Consider the following 14,231-nt stretch of genomic DNA (forward strand, 5'->3'; position numbering starts at 1 on the left):
AAAACGTAATTCAGATTTTTAAAAAATATATTAAGATAGAGAATGTGGTTGGGGTTGTGTGAGAGGGATGGAATAATGGCTGTGCAGCAATTGACAGAGGAGGAAAGGCACATAAGACCCACAGAAGTGGGGCCCAGGTTTCCAAGTGTTTTGTTAAACATATTCTCATTTTTAAAAGCCGCAGCTCTTTCACGTGATTCCAGGCGCCCTCACCTGTTCTAGCATATCTTTTGGCAGGTCCTCTTGTTCATCCATTGATAAGATGGCACGTTTGATTTCATCGTTGGACAATTTTAGCCTGGAAAAGCAACAATGGGACACCTTGTTAGGCAAGCAGACCGGACAAGTATCCAAAATCTTGAGGCTCAGTTCCAGCTTTGGTCCCAGACAAGCCCAGTTTCGTACGTGGAGGCAAGAAGGGTATTCACCCAAACTGTCCATGCCAGCTATGGTTTTATTCATGTATTGCATACAACTTATTTACAGACTGATTGCAAAACCCAACCTTCAAAAGCGATTTACAAAAAGAATAAAAATACCAGTATAAACAGCTGAAGACAGCTGTTTAAAACACTAAGACATTAATTACAATATCAGAACGTTTGGCAAGCTAAAAACAGATTAAAACACATGTAAACAGTCTGCCTTTCTGGTTATATAGGAGAGGAATCCTGAGCCAATCCTCACTGCGGTCGTTCAGCCCGGGCACTGGCGGTTCCCTCACTGTGAAAAGTGATGTTACAGGGAACCAGGCAGAGGGCCTTCTCGGTGGTGGCACCCACCCTGTGGAACACCCTCCTGTCTGATGCTGTCAATAATAATAATATTTTTACCCTGCCCATCTGACTGGATTGTCAAGGAGATGAGTAACTATAGAACTTTTAGAATACAAATGAAGGCAGCCCTGTACTGGGAAGTTTTCAAATGTTTAACGCTTTATTATGTTTTTATATATGTTCGAAGCCACCCAGAGTGGATGGCAACCCAGTCAGATGGGTGGTGTACGAATAATAACATTGCTATTGTTATTACTGTTACTGTTGTTAACAGACCTCTGGGTATAGGGCGATATATAAACTCTAATAATAATAATTAATAATAATAAAAATGTATACTGCCCTTCATCAGGAGATCAGAGGTTGCTTGACAACACAAAAACACAAAATGAGAACACAAAATGCCTAATAAAGGCAAAACAAGCCAATAGCCCCCCTCCCACAGACACCTTTAAAAGGCTATAGAATGTTACTTTTTAATTTTTTTAAAAAACCCTTTACTATATGTAACTGCATCTTTGTGTTTTTATATGGCATATGCTCTATGCATGGTTACAATATTGTTTGTATGGTTATGTTATTTTGCACATGTTTAGGGTAAATTGGGGGGAGGGGAATCTCTTTTTTAAAGGATGCACTTTTTCCGGTTTCAGAAGGGACACGGGTGGTGCTGTGGTCTAAACCACCGAGCCCCTTGGCCTTGCTGATCGGAAGGTCGGCGGTTCGAATCCCCACGATGGGTTGAGCTCCCGTTGCTCAGTCCCTGCTCCTGCCAACCTAGAAGTTCAAAAGCACACTGAAAAGTGCAAGCAAAAAAATAGGTACCGCTCCGGTGGGAAGGTAAACAGCGTTTCCGTGTGCTGCTCTGGTTCGCCAGAAGCGGCTTAGTCATGCTGGCCACATGACCCGGAAGCTGTACGCCGGCTCCCTTGGCCAGTAAAAGCAAGATGAGCACCGCAACCCCAGAGTTGTCTGCGACTGGACTTAACTGTCAGGGGTCCTTTACCTCCCCCCCCCCCATTTTTTTTTGTCTCATTGAACCCTCCTTACGATCACAGCCTGAAAAGGCAGTCAAGAGGGAAAGGGGGAAAGAAAAAAGGAGACAATGGAAGGAATACAGTGGTACCTCAGGTTACATACGCTTCAGGTTGCATACTCTGCTAACCCAGAAATAGTGCTTCAGGTTAAGAACTTTGCTTCAGGTTGAGAACAGAAATCATGCTCCGGTGGCGCGGCAGCAGCAGGAGGCCCCATTAGCTAAAGTGGTGCTTCAGGTTAAGAACAGTTTCAGGTTAAGTACGGACCTCCAGAACGAATTAAGTACTTAACCCGAGGTACCACTATATTTGCATGCTAAGTGATGACAAGAATAAGAGGTTTGCTGGAATACAGGAAGCTGTAGGGCAGTGTTTCCAAAACTTGGGTCTCCAGCTGTTTTTGGACTATAATTCCCATCATCCCTGACCACTGGTCCTGCTAGCTAGGGAAGATGGGAGTTGTAGTCCGAAAACAGCTGGAGACCCAAGTTTCGGAAACACTGCTTTAGGGGAAGGGGCACAACATTAGGGGAAGGGGTAGGATAGGAATTTGATTTGATAACAATGATGGAACCACACATTTCTGAAGAGGTTTTGTACATCTCTCCTGGGTGTGGGCCCTGGTGGTGCCTGTCAGCTGTGTGGACTAGCAAAAGGAATCAGCTCTGTGTCAGCAAGACCTTCGTGGGGCTTTTGAGGTACAGGACAGGCTCAAAACCAGCTCTGCGCATCCAGGAAAACAGAAAACCTCTGTACGAAAGTGCCCTTAGAGGCTCTTTGAGCACCGGTGGGGGAAGCAGACGTCTCCCAGTGCCAAAATAGAACAGCCTCAGCTCCGACAATATCATGGGAAAGAGGCCAGCCAAAAAAAGCTTTAAGCTGATAACTGAGGGAGGGAGGGAGGAGGAGGAAGCCCCCCAGCCCAAACACACAATAATTATCTTTTGTTGGCAACAGCTGCTGGGCGCAGACGGGCAGCGGGTGGAACTGGGTCACGGTGTCGGCCGCCGCGAGGATTTAAGCCCCGAACTTTGTCAATGGGATGTGGCAGCTTTGGAAAAGGGGGTGAAAAACAAACACGCAGGGGCTTCCCATAGGGGACTGTCTTCCCCCTTTGGCCTCATCCAGGCTCCTTTTAGCTGCTTGAAGAGGAGCAACACCAAGGGAGAAACATGTTAGCAAACCCAAGAAATCAGAGTTGCACAGGCAGCTTAATTTTTTTTTGGGGGGGGGGATTCAGTCCAGGGGTTTGGAAAGAATCATACATCGAATGAGATTTTTAAAAATAAGGAGGAGGAAGTAGAAAGTGCCTGGACTCCTAAACGGACGACCAGCAGTGGAGACATGGTGAAGGTCAAGATTGTGTCAGGGTCCAGGGAACCGGGCAGTTCCTGAGCCTGGCATGGCTTCTTCTGACCTGCTTTGGGCTTCTCCAGAATCCGTTTTTATGGGTCGTGGGGTGCTGCCATTGGGGGCAGCCATGCCCTGGGCACCGAGGAGATGGAACAGAAATTTACTTCACTAGGGAAGGCTCAGTGGTAGAGAACTTGCCTGGTATGCAGAAGGTGATGGATTTAATCCCGTGCATCTCCTGGGAATGCCCACTGTTTGAAACCCTGGAAATCTGCTGCCAGTCAGTGTTGGTAATACTAAGCTTGATGGACCAATGGACTGACTCTGGCTAAGGGTGCTTCCTGTGTTTCCATTTTGATCAGCCCTTTGTTCTGAAACATGAGGACTATCATCTTAAATTCCTTCTTAGGCAAAGGGCTGTGGATGTGAACTGACCTGGATGGCACCTACTGTACAAATGGGGATTTTGGGGGAAGGGGCCGCAGCTCAATGGGAGGGCAGCTGTTTTGCATGCAGAAGGTCCTGGGTTCAGTAGCGAGCTTCTGCGCATGTGGCAAAACCCAGAAAAATACTTCTGGGTTTGCCACGTTAGCATCCTGAAGGATACGCAACCAGAGGTGTGCGTATCCAGAGGTACCACTGTATATAAAGAGGAATGGAAAAACTTTATGGAGTATTTGGCAAATAATTGTAATCACGTGAAAACGTTAGCAGGATTACAGTAAATTCAGCAACAGCGTAATACAAAATAAGGGAAGAATAAAGGGAAAAGAGAACTAAATGCATATATAAGAATATGCAGGAATGGTGGGAAGATCAAAGGAACCAGGGAAGAGGAAGAAGGGAGGATGCAAATGGCTGTTTTAACTTAAAGTAAGATATGAATGAGGGACACGGGTGGCACTGTGGGTTAAACCACAGAGCCTAGGACTTGCCGATTAGAAGGTCGGCGGTTCGAATCCCCGCAACGGGGTGAGCTCCCATTTCACAGTCCCAGCTCCTGCCAACCTAGCAGTTCGAAAGCACGTCAAAGGGCAAGTAGATAAATAGGTACTGCTCCAGCAGGAAGGTAAACGGCATTTCCGTGCGCTGCTCTGGTTCGCCAGAAGCGGCTTAGTCATGCTGGCCACATGACCCGGAAGCTGTACGCCGGCTCCCTCGGCCAATAAAGCGAAATGAGTGCCGCAACCCCAGAGTCGGCTACGACTGGACCTAATGGTCAGGGGTCCCTTTACCTTTACCTTATTAATGAGGGGAAATGTTGATTTTAATGTGACTCTGGTTTTGGAAACTGTAATAATGAAAAGAATATAAATAAAATTCAGAAAAAGAGGATGATGGGAACTGTTGTCCAAAAGCAGCAGGAGACCCAAGTTTGGGAAACACTGGACTAAATGATTCTCAGGTCCCTTCCAAGTCGACAGTTCTATGATTCTGCGTGGCAGCTTTGGAGCAGTGGGAGGGAATGATTTAGCATGCAAGAGATAAAGATGGAAAGGGGGAGTCTGCTAGGAACAGACTGAAGGTGAAATGGTGACAGATTCTCCATTTCATAGCTCAGTGGCAGAGGCTCTGCCTTGCAAGCGGAAGGACTGTGGGGTTCAATCCTCAGCATCGCCAGGTACGACTGGGAGAGACCTTTACCTGAAAACCTGCTGCTGCCAGTCATTGCAGGCAGCACTGAGCTAGAGAGACCATAAAAGTAGCTTTCTATGTTTCTATATCAGGGACACGGGTGGTGCTGTGGGTTAAACCATTGAGCCTACGACTTGCCGATCAGAAGGTCAGAGGTTCGAATCCCAGCGACAGGGTGAGCTCCTGTTGCTCGGTCCCTGCTCCTGCCAACCTAACTGTTCGAAAGCACGTCAAAGTGCAAGTAGATAAATAGGTACCGCTCCGGCGGGAAAGTAAACGGCGTTTCCGTGCACTGCTCTGGTTCGCCAGAAGCGGCTTAGTCATTCTGGCCACATGACCCGGAAGCTGTACGCCGGCTCCCTCGGCCAGTAAAGCGAGATGAGTGCCACAATCCCAGAGACGGTCATGACTGGACCTAATGATCAGGGGTCCCTTTAACTTTACCTATGTTTCTATATCAGTTCCCCCACTGGCATCCTAATGAGGGCAGGGATGCTTACAGAAGCACACCTGTCCTGGATGCAAAGAACAGGTATATCTAGCCCGGTCCAGCACAATTGAAGCCCCCGGACGCAGAAGCCGTTAGATGGCCATGCGGCGCTTGCAGGAAGGGGGCACTGGGAGAAAATCGGAACGGCAAAAATACTCGCCTGCACGAGACGAAATCTAACATGACCTCACCGTGCAATCATTTCCCCCAGAGCGAGAGAGATAAAATATCTCGCAGGACAGAACCTCTCTCTTTGCGGCATGCCAGACAATATCTGGTTTGCTTTACGAATGTCTAGGATAAATAAGGAGACTGCTTGCATGCAGAGGTCCTCCATCAGCTCCATGGTGCGAGGAGAAATGCAGCAAATAATGGCATTGGAATGCTAAAGCTGCGAAATGTGGCTCATAGCCTCCTAGGCAAAGAACTGCAGGATTGTTTTGTTGACTGCAAGAGCATCCAGAGGTCAAGGTCATCCTCAAGGACAACCCCCCACCCAGGCAGGCCAGGCTTAGAGGAAGCCAATGGGGTAGGACCACCCAGTTAGCTTCAAAACTGAGGGAAATGGACCCAGCCTCCTGTCTACTATAAGGTGACCAGATTTCTTTTCAATGGATCTGGGGACATTTTTCAACTTCCCATTAAATAGATAGGAAGGACAGATTGTGAAGCTCAGACTCATACTTTGGCCACCTCATGAGCAGAGAAGACTCCCTGGAAAAGACCCAGATTTTGGGAAAGATGGAGGGCACAAGGAGAAGGGGATGACAGAGGACGAGATGGTTGGACAGTGTTCTCGAAGCTACCAGCATGAGTTTGACCAAACTGCGGGAGGCAGTGGAAGACAGGAGTGCTTGGTGTGCTCTGGTCCATGGGGTCACGAAGAGTTGGACTCGACTAAATCACTAAACAACAACATTAAATAGATGGATTTTGTCAGGGGACTAATTTGTACATCCGGGGATTGTCGAGGGAAACGGGGATGTTCTGGTAACCTTAGTCTGCTATGCTATGCTACTCACTGCCAACCTCGCAGTTCGACAGCACGTCAAAGTGCAAGTAGATAAATAGGTACCGCTCCGGCGGGAAGGTAAACAGCGTTTCCGTGCGCTGCTCTGGCTTGCCAGAAGCGGCTTAGTCATGCTGGCCACATGACCCGGAAGCTGTACGCCGGCTCCCTTGGCCAGTAAAGCGAGATGAGTGCCGCAACCCAGAGTCGGTCACGACTGGACCTAACGGTCAGGGGTCCCTTTACCTTTACCTAAGAGATTAAACTTGTGTATTTTATGTGAGAATTACCTCTTATCCTATGTAGTGAAGAATTTTAGCAGACCAGTTAGCAAAAACCCAATTGGGACGGTGGTTTTATTGCATATGTAGTGACTGTTGTTGGATGATGCCATGGCCTTTGGCTAGTATAATAAAGTTTGTGACGATGACTATGCCACTCGTGAGAGCCAGTGTGGTGTAGTGGTTAAGAGCGATGGACTCGTAATCTGGGGAACCGGGTTCGCTTCCCCGCTCCTCCACCTGCAGCTGCTGGGTGACCTTGGGCCAGTCACACTTCTCTGAAGTCTCTCAGCCTCACTCACCTTACAGAGTGTTTGTTGCAGGAGAGGAAGGGAAAGGAGAATATTAGCCGCTTTGAGACTCCTTAGGGGAGTGATAAAGCGGGATATCAAATCCAAACTCTTCTCCTTCATGTGCTTTTTGTGTCTGTCCCAAGAGGCAAGGGCTGCATTTATAATCACGAAGTTGCAGACCTAACCCCAAAGCACTGGCTCTAAAGGTAGGTTACCGGAGTTAAACGAGAATTCATTTGGTAGTTGGGTGGTAGAGTATCTGCTTTATACGCAGAAGGTCCAAATTTCAACCCCTGGCATCTCCAACTACCATATTTTTAGCCCTATAGGACGCGCTTTTTCCCCTCCAAAAATGAAGGGGAAATGTGTGTGCGTCCTATGGAGCGAATGCAGGCTTTCCCTGAAGCCTGGAGAGCGAGAGGGGTCGGTGCGCACCGACCCCTCTCGCTCTCCAGGCTTCAGGAAGCTATCCGCAAGTTCCCGCCGTCCTTCCTAGGCTTGCGGATAGCAGCCTGCATCCCAAAGCCTGGGGCGGGCTGAGTAGCGCACCCCGGGCTTCGGGCAGATATCCGCAAGCCTGGGAAGCCCGGCGGATAACAGCCTGTTCTGGGGGCTGGGGTCGGGGGAAACTCGGGCTTCCCCCGCCCCAGCCCTGTGCCTGGGGGAAAAAAAATAATTTCCCCCCCTTTATTCCCCACCAAAAACTAGGTGCGCCCTATGGGCCGGTGCGCCCTATAGGGTGAAAAATACGGTACTTGGGAAAGACCTCCTGCCTGAATCCCCAGAGAGCTGCTGCCAGCCAGTGTCGACACCATTAAGTTGAAAGGACCGATGGTGTGACTCTGTGTAAGGTATCAAGGCAATTGCAGGAGAGGTACAGATGGAAGTACGTAAGATGAGCCTGTTTCAGGCCAATGGCCCGTCTTCTCCTGCTTCCTGCCCTCAAAGTGGCCGACCAGATGCCATTGGGAAACCTTCGAGCAGGATTCGAACACAAGACCACTCACCCCACTTGCCAGCAATCAGCAATTCAGGCGATTCAGCTTATCGTAAGATAAACTGAAATGATGTACATGCGTGGTTATTATTAGCAATGAGACAGGGAATGTACATCTGGCATTATTTTCTATAGTTGTATGAAGGGATATGTCCTTCAAAGGCATTCTTCTTTCAACAAGATTTTTAAGTGGAGATCTTCATCCAAACTGGTACCTCCATTGGATTTGAATTTATTTTGTGTCTGCTGTTGTTCCAATCTCTCTCTCTCTCGCTCTCTGGGTAGGTTTTTTTAAAAAATGTTTTATATACGCTAATAGCTCCCCATCTCTCTACTCCACCTACAGACCCCTTGAAAAGAGCTGAGAGTCTTAGGGGACCACTTAATAATTGTTCTGTCCGTCGTAATGTGCTTTGCTAGACGCTGTATGGCTTTTCATTGCAATTTTGCAGACATGCCACAGACCTCCTGAACGAAGCTCGCAGATGACCGGCTGTCTACAGACTCCAGCTTAGGAACCCCTGATATATGCAATTGCTATACCTGTTTCAAACAGCTCACTGATTGTATTTTTTTTTTAAAAAAAATAACACTGTAAATCACTTCAGGATGTCTCATGGAAAGAGATCCATAAAGAAAATTATTTTTTCAGTGGCATGATCATGATGAATAACAAGCTGCAAACAGCTTTGCAATTGCTGCAGTTGCCCTGCAACAGAAAATCATAGCATTCTGGTGTTGGAAGTCCAACCCCTTGATGAAAAGAAGGAACCTTTTTGTCCAACGGGGGTCTTGAACCCACAGCCCCGAGGTTAAGAGTCTCGTGCTCTACCAACTGAGTTATCTGTACAGAAGCAACTCTGAAGCATCCAGCACCTGGGTGGATCAGATGCAATAGTCTTCAACCATTTCAGAGAATAAACTTTAACCCAAACATGCATTTGGGGACTCAATCCTTTTTTAAAAATAATAATAATCTTTTTCTATGGTAGTAGTGCTTCTGCTGCAACCCACCAGCTGAAAACCAGCAGATCAGAGAAAACCTGATTAGAATGCTCCAGAATTTGGAACGAGATTGGCCAAATTCCCCCCTTTGGACTCAAAGGAGCTATTGCACTGTCCATGCGCTAAAACAAATTACTGTTGCGGTTAGTGAGCAATTGCTGTATTGTTTTACGCAATTACGGTTCCAGCTACAGAAAACCATTCAGCTGAGATAGTTGCAAGATTTGCTTCACCTTAAGGCAGGGAGGTTCCAAAGGGAAAAGGATGGGAGAGGTACCTGGAGAGGAGAATATTGCAGTTCTGAGCCCTCCGCCCGTCTATAACCGAAAGCTCCTTGACTTTATGCCGCGAACTGTGGGCGTCGTCCAAAGCATCTTCTTTCTGCAGGGAGCATGAAAAGAATCCATTAATAAGCAGATGCGCACACTGACGTTTCAGAACTTCCGGCGCATGCCAGCATCCCAAACATCAATCAAGAACCTTTACCGCGGCAGACGAGAAAAACCCGGAGCCTGCAACTGAAATACAATCAGCTGTTTCATAAACCAGAATGTTCTTTTGGGAAAAGAAAGGGGGGGAGCTATTGGTTACAAGTGTATAAATATTTATCCAGATGGAAAGATTTAAGAACCCGCAAGTGGGGATCATGTAAAGGCTTTCCTCACGCACACAAATTACAATATTCTATTTGGAACTGTTTGCCTAGCAGCTGGGAAGACTGCAGAGCTCCATGAAGGAGTTTCAAAGCCCCGTTTCGTTTTTTGAAGGGGTGGCGCTGTGGTCTAAACCACTGAGCCTCTTGGGCTTGCCGAACAGAAGGTCGGCGGTTCGAATCCCCGCAACGGGGTGAGCTCCCATTGCTCTGTCCCCGCTTCTGCCAACCTAGCAGTTCGAAAGCATACCAGCGCGAGTAGATAATTAGGTACTACTGCGGTGGGAAGGTAAACAGCGTTTCGGTGTGCTGTGGCTTCTGTCACGATGTTCCTTTGTGCCAAAAGCGGTTTGGTCCTGCTGGCCACATGACACAGCAAGCCGTCTGTGGACAAATGCCGGCTCCCTTGGCCTGAAAGCAAGATGAGTGCCGCAACCCCATAGTCGCCTTTGACTGGACTTAAGCGTCCAGGGGTCATTTACCTTTTACCTTACAGCCCCAGGTCAGTGCCAGAGGTTCAAATCCTTGGCATCGCCAGGGATTGGAAAGATTCCTGCCTGAGACTATGGAGAGATGCTGCCAGCCAGAGTAGACAATACTGGCCTAGGAAGAGCAATATCCCGATTCAATATACAGACGCTTCGTGTTCAAAAGGGAACAATAGCATACAAACCTATTTTATACAAAGTCAGAGCACTGGAACCTAAAATAGCACCTCAGCTAACACCAACCAGCTTGGATCCCACAGTCAGCAGGTGAAGTATTGGTGGTTGTGCCATTACTGGGGGCTGCCTACTTGGTGTTGACCCCCCACTTGACAGAGCCTTTTCAGGGATGGCTCCCCATTTGCGGAATGCCCTCCCTGGTGTGTTCTCCCTGTCTCCCTCCTTATTGACTTTTGGAAGGAATCTAAAAACTGAATTTGATGGCTGGAAAGCACTTCCTGAAATCACTAAGAGAAATATCTATTTATCTATCTTGTTTTTGATGTGCTTGCTGCCCCAGACTCCTCTGGGAGGAAGGGCGGGATATAAACTGAATCATTGCCATCAATAACACTCCTCCTTCTCCTCCAATACTGTCTACTCTGACTAGCAGCAGGGGGCTGGACTAGATGACCCTTAGGGGTCCCTTCCAACTCTACAATTCTATGATTCTAGGTCCCTGGGGGTGGTCTTTGCCAGCTGTACCTGGAGGTCCCAGGGACTGAACCTGGGATTTCTTGCTGCCAAGAATGTGCTCTATTTTCGCACTTGGCCCAGCAATGGTACCCTACCATAGAAGACTTTGGGGACAGAGCTAGAGGACTTAGGGTGGGGAAAGAAGCTTCAATTCAAAAGACAACCAACAAAACATTGGGCTGCAGGCAGAAACATTTAGGATTTTTCACCCACAGTCCCAAAAGCTGAGCAATGCAAATGTGAGATTGGTTTGGGAAGTACACAAGGGGCTCTCTGAGACATCAGTGGCTCGTTGAAATGACAACAGCTGTCTCGAACCTTGGAAGTTATACCTCGAAATGCGCAAATATGGGAAAATGCCCTAGGATTGCTGCACAAGATAAGGGAAGTCCAGTAACCTTGCACATAAATACAAACTAGTAACATAAAATAGAGAGAGATTCATTCTACCAACACATATGCACACAATGTCCAGTGCTTGAGTGACCTGCGGCCTCTCTGCAACAAGACACAGCACAGGCCGAGTGCGAAACACGCATGTAAGGATTAGAGAACCATGGAATAAGTCACTGCTGTTAAGCACAGTCATTTAATTTACTGAACCTGGGAATGCTTAATTGCATTACAGTGGTACCTCAGGTTACATACGCTTCAGGTTACATACGCTTCAGGTTACAGACTCCGCTAACCCAGAAATAGTGCTTCAGGTTAAGAACTTTGCTTCAGGATGAGAACAGAAACCGTGCTCCGGCGGCACGGCGGCAGCAGGAGGCCCCATTAGCTAAAGTGGTACTTCAGGTTAAGAACAGTTTCAGGTTAAGAACAGACCTCCGGAATGAATTAAGTACTTAACCAGAGGTACCACTGTATTGTGTTTAATTCTGGAATGCTCCCCAGTAACCCTAATGCAATTGGTTAAATCTGGTCGCATGGGAGGTATCTTATTACAGTCTTGATTTTGTTTTTTGTGTGTGAGTGACTTGACTGCAATGGCTGCATCTCCATGAACACTGAGGAAGAGACAGTGTTAGATAACTGCGGCTGAAACTACACAGATATAAAAAACGCTGCGAAAATGCTTTTTTAAAAAAGTTGTAAAATATACCGTATATGGAATTTGCCATTAGCTGATCGGCGCCATCTAGTGCCACATTTGTATAATGTACTTAAAGCGCACTTAAAACGTTATATTTGCAGCTGTATAGCTGAGTCCCCTCTCTCTCAGAGCAATCGAGGAGAGGCGTGCTAATGTTTCTGTGTGAATGCATGTGACAGAAGTACGGAAGTTGATATTCTCCCAAAGAAGCAGTAAGAAGAAGTCTGCTGGAAGGAGAAAGCAGAGACCTCTCAGAAGGATCTGGATGGCCCGGCTGGGTCATGAGTGGAAAGAGAGAAAGACACAGTTTGTTCGAAAGTTTAAGGAAGAAGCTGCAAACTTCAACTAAGAAAAACTAGGCCCGTGCTTTGATAAGCCTGTGAATGTAAATACTTTGCATATATTCTTCATTAGCTGTATGTTCTGCAAGTAAAAGATTCTGAATGCTTTAACAAGTGTTCGGACATTGTTTTGATTTCAAGAAATGAGTCGGTATTGCACATGATTTGGCTTCTGAGCTGCAATTTAGATGCTCTGTCAACAACTACTGACCATGAAGTAAAAGCCCAAATTCAGCTGTGCTGGATCTGCTGAAAAAGAGACAGATTCATTCCTCTCCAGCTACTGCAGTTCTGAGACGAGGAAGTTATTTTAATGAATTTAAAATACACCCAAGGCTACATTAACAACCTCCTTGCAAGCAGATGCAAACAAGGGTGTAGGTTTTTTTTTTTTTACTTCAAAGCACCAGAGCCCACCAACCCCACCTAAGCTTCTGTCCCTTTGAAATAAAACCAATAAAATTTGGGAGTCCAGCGTTTTATCGCTCAAGGGAATACACTGGAACTAACTCGTTCAACGGAAGGTGGGGGGTTTTTGAGTGGGGGGCCCAGAAGCACACTTACCTGTCTGGAGTTATTGTTCACAAAGAAGTCCTACAGCCAGAGCAGAAGCATGGGATAGGCGGGAAAAAAGCGAGCAGTTCAGTGGTCACAGCAAAAAAATAAATAAACAAAAGGAACAACCACAAAACAAGAGAGAAGAGTCAACAGTACAGCTGGGAAAGGGTATATTTATATAATTCAGCGGTGCTCTTCTTCACCCCCTTCTTCTCAACCCCCCCCCTTTGCAAAACGAAACAAGAAGCCAACAAGCCCCCACAGCTCTCTGGATAGACCAGCTGCGGTCCCGATAGTGCAGACCAGGAGACATGGCAGAGTAAATGGAGATTAGCAGATGGGGTGCACCAAATCAGACAGGCATGCAGAGGCAGAGACAGGCAACAGGCAAGGCAAGGCAAGGCTGCTTGTTAGGAAGACGCCGTTTCATTTCGCCGGTCATGCATATTTGTGCCAACGCAGGGCGGAGAATGGAACCCGCACATGAAAGTGAACAAGCAATTATTCCATCCCCCGGGGGCTTGTCAACGCCAAGAGAGATGGCCCAAGGTGGCTGCGGATTCATTATTTCATGGCGTTCGCGCTGGATGCTGGGTTGGTTCTTATGCTACGAGGGCAGGGAGGTTGCTGCTGCCTGCAGCGATACCAGAACAGCGAGCATCACGTAGAAGCACCATGGAAGTAGCACACAGCCATCATGGCCAGTGGCCTCATCTGCCTAATCCCCTGCAAAAGCTGTCGTAAAAGTTGGCAGCTGCCACCGCTGCAAAAGGCAACCGACTCCATTGCGTAGCTACGTGCTGGAACCACCATGTGAGACCCTTAGGCAACCTGCCACGGTCCCCTCTGCCGCCCCAAGGGGACTCCATGGTACATCTCACTTCAGGCGGAGCCTGCCAAGACTGCAAGCCGCATCCAATTTTGCAGTGGCCTGAATGAGAGTGGCTCCCAGAATCCCCTGCTCCTTTGTCCCTGAGGATTCTGAGAGGAGGAGCACACTCTCCTTTGGTGCAGAGCGCAGGGGGACCAGAGTTGACACACATCACAGATCACCTGGCCCCCTTTTTGCTTGGCTACCAACGCCCCCCGCCCTGTGGCCAGACGGGAGGTTTGCCAACTTTAGGAAGCGCTCTGCATTCTCCTCAGTGACCTGGAGCCCGTTGGCTAGAGCCAGGTCACGAGGTCGGTACGGGAAAGGAAGCGGCAGAGGTTTTCAGAATGCAGGCAATGGTTAAGGCACGAACACTGCCCTTTCAGAGTATTTGAAAGGAAAGGAAACTGTTATGTACTGAGTTGAATAGGATCCAAAATGCAGCAGTCTGATTGGTCCTAGAACAATAGGATTCAGAATGCAGCAGTCTGATTGGTCCTAGAACAATAGGATCCAGAATGCAGCAGTCTGATTGGTCCACAGGAGTCACCCAATCCAGCTCCAGGTGTTAGGGAATCCACAACCTGATTGGCCTGCAGAATCCCAGAATTAGCCAATCACGTGGGGCCCATTGTATAAATAATGTATATAAGGCA

At 47.7% G+C, this 14,231-nt stretch overlaps 1 protein-coding gene and 1 long non-coding RNA gene across 4 annotated transcripts in view; both read right to left on the bottom strand.

Moving 5' to 3' along the window:
- DAAM1 (dishevelled associated activator of morphogenesis 1) overlaps nt 1-14,231 on the bottom strand; it is a 182,905-nt gene that overhangs the window by 19,425 nt on the left and 149,249 nt on the right. For 2 of the 3 annotated variants that reach the window (XR_014547560.1, XM_083611704.1), the window contains exons 16-18: nt 12,711-12,740; nt 9,154-9,257; nt 214-298 (exon numbers count right to left, since the gene is read on the bottom strand). Coding sequence is in view for 2 of the 3 variants with exons in the window: in XM_083611704.1 (XP_083467830.1) it covers nt 214-298; nt 9,154-9,257; nt 12,711-12,740 (219 nt within the window). In the remaining variant the exon portion in view is untranslated. The remainder of the gene's footprint in view (nt 1-213; nt 299-9,153; nt 9,258-12,710; nt 12,741-14,231) is intronic. The other variant, XM_083611705.1, reaches the window with a different exon arrangement.
- LOC310767010 lies at nt 11,029-12,704 on the bottom strand. The gene is made up of 2 exons (XR_014550574.1): nt 11,575-12,704; nt 11,029-11,321 (listed from the first exon to the last, which is right to left on the bottom strand). It is a non-coding gene; the product is annotated as an uncharacterized lncRNA (long non-coding RNA).

This window comes from Podarcis filfolensis (assembly GCF_964270895.1).
Source record: "Podarcis filfolensis genome assembly, chromosome: 1".
NCBI lineage: Eukaryota > Metazoa > Chordata > Lepidosauria > Squamata > Lacertidae > Podarcis > Podarcis filfolensis.